At 46.9% G+C, this 12,012-nt stretch overlaps 1 protein-coding gene across 2 annotated transcripts in view; it reads left to right on the plus strand.

The window, feature by feature from the left end:
- The first annotated feature begins 1,431 nt into the window (after positions 1-1,431).
- Positions 1,432-12,012, plus strand: part of ITGAE (integrin subunit alpha E) — a 64,844-nt gene continuing 54,263 nt past the window's right edge. Inside the window, exon 1 of one of the 2 annotated variants that reach the window (XR_006608246.1) lies at positions 1,432-2,979. Coding sequence is in view for 1 of the 2 variants with exons in the window: in XM_004781946.3 (XP_004782003.1) it covers positions 2,946-2,979 (34 nt within the window). In the remaining variant the exon portion in view is untranslated. The remainder of the gene's footprint in view (positions 2,980-12,012) is intronic. The other variant, XM_004781946.3, reaches the window with a different exon arrangement.

Consider the following 12,012-nt stretch of genomic DNA (forward strand, 5'->3'; position numbering starts at 1 on the left):
GGTGCCCTTTGCCAGCAGTTCCGTCTCAGTAAGTCCTCACTCTTCCAAATTTCCTCTGCCCAGCTTCTCAGGACTCAGAAGGCTAGTGGGTAGTTAGAACATCTTCTGTGTCCAGAGGCGATGAGGCAAGACGAGGGGAACTGCCCCGTATCCGCTGGTGAGTCCAGATGTCAGAGCTTTTGACTCACTCTCAAGACAGGGAGCAGTTAGTACTTTTACCTCTTGCTGAACAGGTCTTCTCCATCCTATAACTTTTAAGACAGTTTTGAAATAATTTCAAAATTACAGAAAAGTTTCAAGGGTAGGACAAAGTACATTTTGCCATTCATTCTTTCCCTCCTGCCTTCTGTCCCCGCATCACCTCTGAAGCATGACCTATTTGAGAGTGACTTCCATACACCTGTCCATTTACCCCTGAATATTTTAGTGTACATTTCCTGAATTTCTTAGGAAATAAGGACAGTTTCTCATATGACAATGACATAATTATCAAATTCAAGAAATGTATAATTTTATCTAATTAGTACAGTAGTATCTAATCTTTAGATACATGTTTCATTTTTGTCAGCTATCCCAATAATGTTCAATAATGTTTTTGAAAGCTTTTTTTTCCCCTGGTCTATGATCCAGTCCAGGATCACACTGCATTTTGTTTCCTTTCCTTAGTCTTCTTTAACCTGGAACAATTCCTTAATCTTTGTCTTAGAATACTGATGTTTTTGAAGAGTTCAGCCCAGTTATGTTGTAGAATATCCCTCAAGTTGGTCCCTTACCATTTGTCTAAAACCTGTATGAGGTGCCAAACAGAAGCATTGTAGAACACAGTCTGGCTCTTTCCTTGCGAATCTTAGGTTTGGATTTGTGGGGACAGTAGTTAATCTCTGATAGGCTCAAAGGACCTGTGTGTGCTCATGATTAGGGTTGTGCCATGCTGACATGGGTAAACACATTTTTGAGGAATGCAGGATGGGTCTACATTCTAGACATCCCCAAAGATGCAGAAATGGCCCTGCATCCTGTCCATCCTCCAGTCATTAGCTTGGCTTGGCCTCCTGAGGTGCCCTGAAGTTCATACTACAGACAGGAAGTCCTGCTTTCAGAAATCTTGAGCATCTGCAGTCCTGGGTTCTAACGTGTCCCTCCTGCTGATCTGCTCTGTGGCCTGGGGCTACTCTCCCAATGCCTCTGGGCCAGTGATGGGGAGAGGAGCCTGTCCTGGCTCTGCAGAGTGCCCCTGGCACTCCAAACAAGTGTGGGATAGGGGGAAAGTCACTGAGCCTTGGAGTGTTAGGAAAACAGGCCAGAGGTCTGGACCACGACAATTTGGAAGCCAATTTTTTTTTTTTTTTTTTAAAGATTTTGTTTATTTATTTGACAGAGAGAGATCACAGTAGACAGAGAGGCAGGAAGAGAGAGGGAGAGAGGGAAGCAGGCTCCCTGCTGAGCAGAAAGCCCGATGCGGGACTCGATCCCAGGACCCTGAGATCATGACCTGAGCCGAAGGCAGCGGCCCAACCCACTGAGCCACCCAGGTGCCCCTGGAAGCCAATTTGGATCGTCTTCTTTGTGATCTGGCAGGCAGATCATCAGACCTGGAACTTTGTTTCCAGCTGTCGGACGGGGTCAGAAACAGTGAATTGTAATCTCTGTTCAAGCAATCATACAGCATCAGGGAACTTTCACATTAGTTGTGGGTATTTTGTCAGACCAAAGCAGACAAGGCAAGTATGTTTTAAGTGTCAGTGACCTCCACAAGACTGGCCAAGCAAACTTTCAAGGTGAGAAACAAAATAAAATTGATTTTCATCTTACCGTTAAGTCAACGCCCTTGTCTGCTTTAACGCTTGCATTAACACTACAGCATGCTCTCCCTGGGGATGCAGACATTTGTGTGAGAGACACAGAATCTCCTGCCTTTTTGAATGTGAATTCATTAAAATTAAATAAAATTTAAACTTCAGTTCCTCAGTTGAATTGGTAACATTTAAAGGGCTCGGCAGCTACATGTGGTTAGTGATTACCGTATTGGACAGTGCAGATCTAGAACATCATCATAGTTCTGATGGACAGCACTGCACTGCACATAACAATCTGGGAAGCGGGGACACTTCCTTCTGTGACGGATGACAGACTTGGTCACAGGGAAAATTTGACAAATTGTGAAGTGAGCTTTTAAATATGACTGCAAGCTGTTGGCATTGTATCTTTGGGGGTGCTGGATTGAATCAGAGGTATGCTGGAAAGATTTATGGAATTTTTACGTTTTCTGTCTGGTAGCTCAGAGCTCTGTTAAGTTAGTTCCCATGTCATGGTACTATAGCTAGGTTTTAAAGAGAATGTAACCAAGCTGAATTCACTGAGGTGGTGATTTCAGCCAGTGCATTGGGTCTTAACATTTAACAGGCCCTCCATAGCCTCAGAACCTTGAGTCCAGGGGCCAGGTGCAGGAGCCCAGTTTCTAGCTGTCGGGGTACTTCAGGTGGGAAGGGGACCTCATTCTCATTGCTGAGGCAGCGCCACTAAGGACCCTGGGCTGGGTGTTGGGCTAAGATATCTGGTGGTAGGTTCTAGAGCAGGGCAGGAGGCTGCGACTCACTCACATGAATGATAAACGTCTGGATTAATATTATTTCTGCACTCAAACATCTGATGAAGACATCCAGAGCTAAGTTCCTAGGCTAAACCTTGTCTCACTGTTCCACGAAGTGTGGGTCATGGGGAGGGGTTGATAAGTGTCTCTGAGCTTCCAGGACCCAGCCCACAACTGTTGAGGAAGCCTCACAGCCGGCTGTGCACAAGTGGGGACATCCGTGTCTGTGTGAAAGTGCCTGTGTGCCTGTGGGTCCTTGCTTCTGTGTGTGCCTGTCCCCGCCTCCTGGCCACTAAGCAGAGGAGGGGAAGCTGAATAAGCTGAGGTCCACGCTGCTGCCTCTGCTCCAGCTAGGATGTGGCTCTTCCACACTCTGCTCTACATAACCAGTAAGTCAGCCTCACCCCCCTGTCCTGAGGGGTTGCTGTGCCCTCAGCACAGCCTGTCTAAATGGGGCTCACTCAGAGTGAGAGGTCAGAGACCGTAGGGAATCCCTAAGGGAGTCGCTCATGTTTGCTGGGTTAGATCCTCAGCCTTGCTCAGAAGGGCCTCTGAGGCTGTTGGCAGTGCTGATATCCTGTGGCTTCAGACTCCAGAACTCTGCCACCCTGTTCCTCCTCCAGCCAGTTTACCCTCCCCACCCTGGGCCTTTTCCCTACACCATCCATTCGGGGCAGATCCGTGGGTCTGTACAAGTTTGTTCTCAGAGTATGGGGGCTAATGATATCCACCTTCCCCAGCAGAGCACTCTTCCATCCCAGATTGGGGCTCAGCTGATAAGGGTGGGGGACTGAGAACATGAGCATTGAGGAGAGACTTGTGGGGGGGAGGGCATGTGTCTGGTAGAACGCGAATGTACTGGGGGACCCTGCTTCCTGTTTCTGATGTTAGGGCTAGTATGAGAAACTGTGTGTGGGTGGAGGGGGGCACTTCCTCTTCCCCCAGGCTGAGGGGTCCCATTCTGGCCTTTAACTTACCATGAAAGCCACCTGGGGCAAGGCAACCCATGAGACTGCACCTGTCAAAAGGCCTTAAGGACGAGATTGAGCATAGTCAGGGAGCCCCTGGAGGCAGCTCAGATCAAGCCGGGGGCTACAGTGGTCCAGCATAGTGATCGGCACAAGCTTCCCCAGGGGTCTCCTGCATTGCTCAGAAGCTTGGTAGAAGAATGAGATAAACATCAGGCAGATGTTTTCAAGGCTCTTGGGAGCCTGAGTTCTCCGTGAAGGATGGGCAGGGGCCAGCAACTGAGTACCAGACTGTCTGAGAAAGCTGAATCCATTGTTGGGGGGAACTCAGAGTTAGCATCCATCCTGCAGCCAGGTCATCAGGAGGCAGGCCACACATGTAAGGGACCAGCAAAGCATACGTTTTGGACACATTTTAATATTTGATATTCAAAATAATCATTATGAAAAGGTCAAAACTTTGTGAACTTCATTTTCCTTACTTTACAGTTTAGACTTCTTTTTATTTTCAGTCACATACAGAGTGTGGAGAGGGTTTCACACTTTTTATGGCTTAGGGCTTTGATCCCCCATCACCAAGTATGTCTGCAAAAGAGACTAGACTCTGGAACCCAGAGAGGTGCCATGACTGTCCAGAGGTACAAGCAAGTACATGTAGAAATGGGGCTCAAGACTCCCAGGCCTCTGCCCTGACTCCCAGCTCTAGAATGGTCTGGGGTGCTAACCTTGGCATCATTCTGAGCTCCTGCTATTCAGTTTCCCATGGCCTCTGACATGAACAGCTGTTGCCCCTTTTTCAGCAATGCTGATCCAAGTGACATTTCTCAAACCCCTTCTCGGGCCTAGACAGTCTCCAAGCTGATGGGACAGCTGATAGCAAGGTGGAGCAGGCTTGCAATGAGATCATTTAGCTCACAACTTGGCTAAGCGATGGAAAGGTTGTGTGAGCAAGGCCTCAGCAGCTCCAGTCTGAGTGGGAGAAATGAAGCTGTGACAGTTCTGCTCCAAGCTGTGAGGTAGCATGGAGGGATGGGCCAATCCTGAAGTGTTTCCTGGAGGAGGGGAGACTGGTGCTGAGTCGTATGGGCTAGAAGAGTCTGAGAAAGTGACATGGAGACGCAAGGAGGGCGGGAGCAAGCCCTCAGACTATGACTCCAGGCCCAGGGCTGTGAACCCTGTGCCTGGCTGGGCTTCCCTAGACTGGAAGAAATCTAGACTATTCTGGCCTGACCCTGATCTTTTACCCCTCCCCCGCCACCCACTATGATGATGTCCACTTCTCATCTGTGAGAGCAGATGAGATAACATCAATTGTCTAATAAGAGTTTTTAAGCCAGGAGCAGATACACAGACCTACTATAACCCTGGAGCCACCCTTACCCCCACTCCTAGCCCTGACTTGGCCTGCTGCCCTACAGCTTGCTGTCCTGCAGCTCTGCCTTTACCCTTGAGCTATTCTTTGACACCAGCCACTGACTTCTCCTTTCATCATCACCGTGCAGTGGTAAAGGAGGAGCCAGAAGTCTAGGGCCTGCTGCGCTGTTGTACCAAATTCAGGCTGAGACCTGTGGCCCTGTTGGGTCCTTATGGGGAGTGGAAGATGTCAGACCTGACTCTTCCCAGGGCACACCCCAATACTTGTGGGCAAGTATTTGATGGAAAACCTTGGTTGTTAGGGATGAGAGACCAGTGTCCAATGTGGCCCTGAAGATGGAGGAGGTCTTAAGCAGATATAGACTGTTGGAGGGGGGCTTTCGGTTTAGTATGGACAAAGACAAGGAGTCTGTTTAGGAAGATGCAGGTCAAAGATTGAGTGGGAGCAGCAGAAGGCTGCTGTCATCACCACCCCCGCCCCAGCACTTGCTGGGCCCAGGGCGTGAGGGGGCACTGTCCCTGTTCTGGGCCCCTGTGTGAAGAGAAAGCAGGCTGCCCAACAAACTCTCTAGCCGGAGCTAGTGGGTCCATTGAGGATGCCTTCGGGTCTCACACATGGGGGTTGGGAAAAGGGTGTTTCAAGCAAAGGCAAAACATCCGTTAAGAGCAATGTTTGTGGGCAAGCCAGGTGTGGACTGTGGTCCATGTGGGAACCAGATGTTTCCAACCTTTGCTGGAAGGCTGGCTTGTAGGGTGTATATGGGGGGCTTGTGGCCAGTCAAGTTGGAGAGGTCCAGGATGGTGGTGGGGATGTGGAGGCTAAGGGGGCTTAGGCCTCACCCTGAGGGGAATGGGAAGCCACAGCAGATCTTGAGCAGGGTGACAACAGTGAGACTTACGTGTTGGAAGGTGGAATCCCAGAGAAAGGGGAGATGATGAGGCTCCTGTGTGAAAGAACAATGTGGGTGGCTTGACGGTGAGCTGCCCCACAGGACAGGCAACATGCATGTGGCTATGAGGCATGAGTTTCCCCTAAGGCCGTTTTGAGTGTTCTGGGCTGATTGTCAGAACACCCGACTCTAGTCCCAGTTCTACAGCCAGCTCCTTATATAAATTTGGACAAACCATTGCCCCTAGGCCCAAGTTTGCTAAACCAAGAATAGTGCTGTGAGAATATGTACTTAAAATGCCCATAAGAGACTCTTAATTGTAGGAAACAAACTGAGGACTACTAATACACTGTAATACAGTAATAATACACTATATACTAATGAATTTAAACAAAATAAAATTTAAAAAAACGAAAATGCCCAGTGTGTTGGAGGAAGATAAAGATTTAAGGGGGGAGGCAGAGCTGGCTGACAGGATGAAGGGAGGGTCTTATTCTTACTCAGCAGGCCTAGGTGGCTGGAGACCGCTTGGGAGAGGCAGCTCTGTGGGTAGTGTGGTGACAGACACTGGTTTGGCTGGGCTCACGTGTCTGACAGCACATAAGAGGGGCTTGAGATGGAGGGTAAGGCTGTCGGGACATGACAGGCCCTCCCTTGTGGTTATAACACTAACATCAGCACCCACATACTGAGCCTTCAGCGTCAGACCCTGGGCAGGCATTGTCCTGTTTGCTCTGCACAGCCATGTTATCTCAGATGGGGAAACAGGTGAGATGATAAGCCCAAGGTTCTTCAGCATGACTCTGTGGCAAGGCAAGGATTTGAACACAGGACTTTGCCTGGGGTCCATGCTATATTTTCTTGAGTCTCAGTGGGAGGTGAACATGATAATCCCTACACTATGGAAACACTGCATCTGAGTCTCAGTGGGAAAGGAAGGGCTCACCCCATCTGGTGACAACACAAGCAAAGGTAGAATGTCAGGGGCATGGAGGGAATGTGCTCTAGCAAGGTGGCCCACGGCTGGCAGATCCCTGGCTCCAGCCAGCTCTCAGGGTGGGTGCTGGTGACTAGGGAAGCTCAGTGAATATGGTAAATCCCCTCTACACATGTTCTCATGCCGCTCTGCTTGCACAGGAGGTTCTCGCTGACCTAATTAAACAGCTGTTTAACCCGGAGCTCTGCCCAGGCTCAGTGAGGGGCTGGCACGACTGGGAGCTGTGCCAGCAGGAAATGTGCCCAGCTTCTGGGGCCATTTGTAACTCTTTTTTCTCTGTTTACCAACCCCTCAGTGCCTCCAGCTTTCACTAAAGGCTTGGGTTAGGCAGACCTGGGCCCTAGACACAAGTATTCAATTTGCCAATGGACCACAAGCAAATCACTCAGCTTCTCTGAGCCTCAGCACCCTGTATGATGCCTGGAAGAAATCAGGTGATCTGGGAGGGTAGCTGTGATTATCTCTCTGCTCATCTGCTGCCTCTTCCCACTTTTCAAGGATCTTGCATCAAGATCTTTCAGGTGAACAAGGCAAAAATGAGGATGGGTGGGGTGGTGAACAAGAATTTCTGGCCTACTCTGACATTTCCAGGACACTTCTGGGTCTGGCGTTATGCCGAACTGGGCTTTGTGGTTGAGGGGGAGGGGTGTCATGGATGGCTCAGATCACGTTTTGGGGGAGACTGACTTAATCACAGATCACTCTGACCTAGACAGGATTTTAGTCAGAACCAGACACACTGCAGGATGTGGTGGGGGCTCAGGGACGAGTGAGTTACTCTAGCTGAGAATCTGAAGTAGCTCCTGGGAGCAGGGAGTGCCTGAACGAATGTGAGAACAAGGAAGGCATACTGGTCGGGGGAACTGCTTGACAAGGGCCCAGAAGTGGGAGGTATGGGGATGGTGTTCAGGGAGTGGGGTATAGAGGAGCTTGAAACGGCTGGAAAGCAGACCTGGGAGAGTGGGCATTGTGCTAGGCAGGGAGATGCCACAGATGCCTGGATGAGGAGAATGGACCTATCTCAGGGGTTCCACACCTTGTCTATCAGTTACACAGGAAAACACGGAAAGACAGCCTTCTAGTCGCCCCTTGCAAGAATTTGCTAGTTCTTACTCTTTTTTAAAAAAATATTTATTTATTTTAGAGATGGTAGAGCTGTGAGGAGCAAGAGGGAGAGAGAATCTTTTTTTTTTTTTTTTTTTTTTTAAGATTTTAATTTTTTTACGGAGAGATCACAAGTAGGTCGGGAGGCAGGTGGGAGGGGGGCGAAGCAGGCTCCCTGCTGAGCAGAGAGCCCGATTCAGGGCTCGATCCCTGAGATCATGACCAGAGCTGAAGGCAGAGGCTTAACTCACTGAGCCACTCAGGCATTCCAGGGAGAGAGAATCTTAAGCAGACTCTGCCCTGAGCTCAGACTCCACCAAACACGGGGCTCTGGGGCTCCATCTCATGACCCTGAGATCACAACCTGAGCTGAAACCAAGAGTGGGGTGCTTAACCGACTGAGCCATCCAGGCACCCTTTTAATTTTATTTTTAAGTAAGCTCTACACCCCATGTGGGGCTCAGTCTCACAACTGAGATCATGACCAGAGCCAAAATCAAGAGTTGGAAGCTTAACTGAATGGACCGCCCTGTCACCCTGTCACTCTTAGTTCTTACTTTTTAATTCTCTCCTAATCAGTTTGTTCACCATAACCTGACTGATCAAGAAACACAGGGCTTCTCATAAAATGAGCCAAGGAGCCTGAGTCCAATCCTGTACTCATGGAGAACAGTGCTCCCCATCCCCCACCTCTAAAACCCTTGAGGGTCCATGGGTTGGCCACAGGGATTGTCTTTGAGCCCCCTTCACCCATCCAGCACCTAGTAGGTGTGGGCCACCATACCTGGCCCTAGGATGACATGGTGAACAAGGCTGACTCCCAGTCTTCGCCCTCAGAGGGGCTCACTGGTGGCAGGGGAAGCAGTCAATAAGTAACAGGCAATGATAAGTAAATAAGGAGTTGAGGAGAGTAATGTCAGTTTGTGAGAAAAGGCTTAAAAGGGTACAGAGTGCCTACGTAGGGGTCTGGAGGTCAGGAAAGCCTCTTGGAGAAGGTGAATGGGAAGAATCAGGAGGAAGGCAGGAGCTCACCTCAGAGCAGAGCACTTTTAGCAAGGATAAGACTTGGGAAATGTACACTTGGGTAGGTGGGATGGGCTCATACCCAATTCTCAAAAGTGATCCTTGGCCCCCAAACGGGAATTGCTCATGATCTGATTATGTTTTCTGTATTATACTTTGGGTGATGGCAAGCAAGACATGAAGAATAGCTCCCAGGTAACTTGGGATGTAGGTTTGTTCATTCACTGCTATTGTTTTTTATCTTTGTTTTAACTCTACTCTGCCCCATTCATTCATTGTTCTTGTGAAGAGAACCTTGGGAAACATTTTTTCTGGTTTTCCCGCTTCACCAGAATAATTCTTTTACCAATTGTGTGGACTCTGTGAATAATACAACTGATCATTTTCATCCTTAAACTGACTTCAAGAAAGTTCATACATTTATGCAGTTATTCAACAATTAATTTTATTTGGCATCCACTGTGACCTTATACTGTGTTCAGAGTCCAAAGGGGGACCAACCATAGAAAGTGCTAGCACTGATGCTCAAGCCAGGTGGCCTCCTTCCTGGTTTAATTGTGCCCTTTCATGTTCATCCCTCTTTCATTTTCTTTTTTTAAGATTTATTTATTGAGAGAGAGGGAGGGAGAGAGAGAACACGTGGGCAAGGGGCAGAGGACAGGGGAAGAGAGAATCTCAAGCAGACTCCTCGCTGAGTGCAGAGCCCAGTGCAGGGCTGGATCTCACAACCTTGAGGTTATGACCTGAGCCGAAATCAAGAGTTGGAGGCTCGGGGCGCCTGGGTGGCTCAGTGGGTTAAGCCGCTGCCTTCGGCTCAGGTCATGATCTCAGGGTCCTGGGATCAAGTCGGGCTGTCTGCTCAGCAGGGAGCCTGCTTCCCTCTCTCTCTCTCTCTGCCAGTCTCTCTACCTACCTGTGATCTCTCTCTGTCAAATAAATAAATAAAATCTTCAAAAAAAAAAAAAAGAGTTGGAGGCTCAACCAACTGAGCCACCCAGGAGCCCCTCACCCCTTTTTTCTAATTGTCACTTTCCTTCCTTTTTTTTTTTTTTTTTTGGCTTGCCCATCATTTAAAAATAAGTTTTACCTTACTGTCTTGTATATTTTTATGAATTGCCACAAATCATTCCGGGCAAGGCCAAAGTATAAGGGAGAAGAAATAAAGTGCAGATGTCTGCTTTCTGCCGGCCTCAGGGAGAGGGTTTGGGAATTGAGAAATGAGAGACTGAACACTGCCTTCTCACAAGGCACCCCCTCCTGAGCCTTTGAAAGATGTGTTTTTAACAAAATTCTAAACATGTACAAAAACAAAGAGAAGTACTGTAATGAAGTCGGTATACCCATCACCCAGATTACACCATTATCACGACTTGCCATCCTGCTGTATCAGTTCATGTCCCCTTTGGTTTCCTTTAAAGCTGTGCTGCTCAAAGTATGGTGTGGTGACCAGCAGCAGGGCATCATCTAACATCTTGTTAGACTACACTCTCAGTCCCACCTCCTGATCTACTGAATCTGAATCTGTATTTTAACAAGAAACTTGGGTGATCTGTTAGCACTTTAATGTTTCAGAAGCATTATTATAAGGCAAACCCAAAACATTGTGTCGTTTCACCCCACACACTTCAGTACACATTTCTGAGGTATGTGGTTATTTTTCTTACTAGGCCACAATGTTTTTATCATCTAAGAAATTTAACAATAATTTGGGGGTGTCCATATTCAAATCTTCCTGTCTCGGTTTACCACTTTTTAACAATAACTTTTTTGGAGTCAAAATCCAAACAAGGTCCAGATTACATTTGGTTGCTATGCCTCTCTTAGTCTAGAGTGGCCAGTTGCCTATATTTTGGTTTGTGTGTCCTTTTCGAGTCTCTTCTTTACTGCAGGGCTTGGTGGCTTGTCTGGTAGAAGAGCGTCATTCAGGATTTGTGTGTTTGCTTCCTTTTGGTGTGGTTTGCCCTTTTATCCCCAGAATTTCCCAAAACCTGAATGTTAGCGCTAATGACTTCATTAAATTCAGGTTTAACTTTTTAGGAAAGCATACTCTATAGTGAGGATTTTGCCATATTTCCTAGATTTATCTCAGTCCCCTCTGTGTTTCTTTTGCCGAAGTATTTTAAAGACCTGCTACTCAAAATGTGGGCACCACTTGAGAGCTTGTTGAAAATACAGAGTCTGGGACTCCTATAACCTTCTTATGGTGTCATACTCTGAGGCACCTATGTCTGAAGACTCATTCTTGGGGACATTAAGATTGACTGTTGGGTTCAGGGGGTGTCAATCTAATTGTAAAGTTTTCTATGAAACTTCCTTCTAGTAGTTTTATCTGTTGATGATCGTGGCCTGAATTCATTATTATACTATGGTTTGCAAAATTGTGTTTTTATGATTTTATTATTCTGCCCACATCAACTAGGACTATTTGGTGACCTTGAAGTGCAATTTATACAGGAAAGATAAGAAAAGTACTTAGTATTTTCTCTTTAATAAACAAATTTTAGAGTAAGGGGATGGTGCCCTCATTACTTACAGTGCTAACCAATGCAGTGTTTTGATTTGTTTTGGAGTTTTTTCTTCTCTTTTAAATATTATTATTAACTGACTGACAGAATTTTTACATATTCCGTATGTTTTAGAAACTTGTACTTATATTTTAATGTAAACTTTTTTGAATTACACAATAAAATTACACAATAAAATTCTGATTAATGACTTTTCAAATTAAATCAAATCCATGTCACCAGTACCCATTTCGAGAAACAGAATATGACCAATGGCCCAGAAGTAGCCTTTGTTCCTCCCTCTAGTCATTCATTATGTCATCGCCAAGGATAACCACTCTCCTAACTTCTAATACCATACATTATTTTGCCTGTTTTAAACTTTGTGTAAAGGGAATTATACGGTATGGTCTGTTTTGCTCCTAGTCTTTCTTCTCATATTGTGTTTATGAAATTCAACCACCTTGGATGGGTTGGGTGGTTATTTTCACTGCTTTAGAGTATTCCACTGATTAATATTCACAGTTTTTCCTTTCTACTGCTGATGGATATTTGGATTGTT

Source organism: Mustela putorius, unplaced genomic scaffold (assembly GCF_011764305.1).
Source record: "Mustela putorius furo isolate JIRA1106 unplaced genomic scaffold, ASM1176430v1.1 tig00000867_pilon_pilon_pilon, whole genome shotgun sequence".
NCBI lineage: Eukaryota > Metazoa > Chordata > Mammalia > Carnivora > Mustelidae > Mustela > Mustela putorius.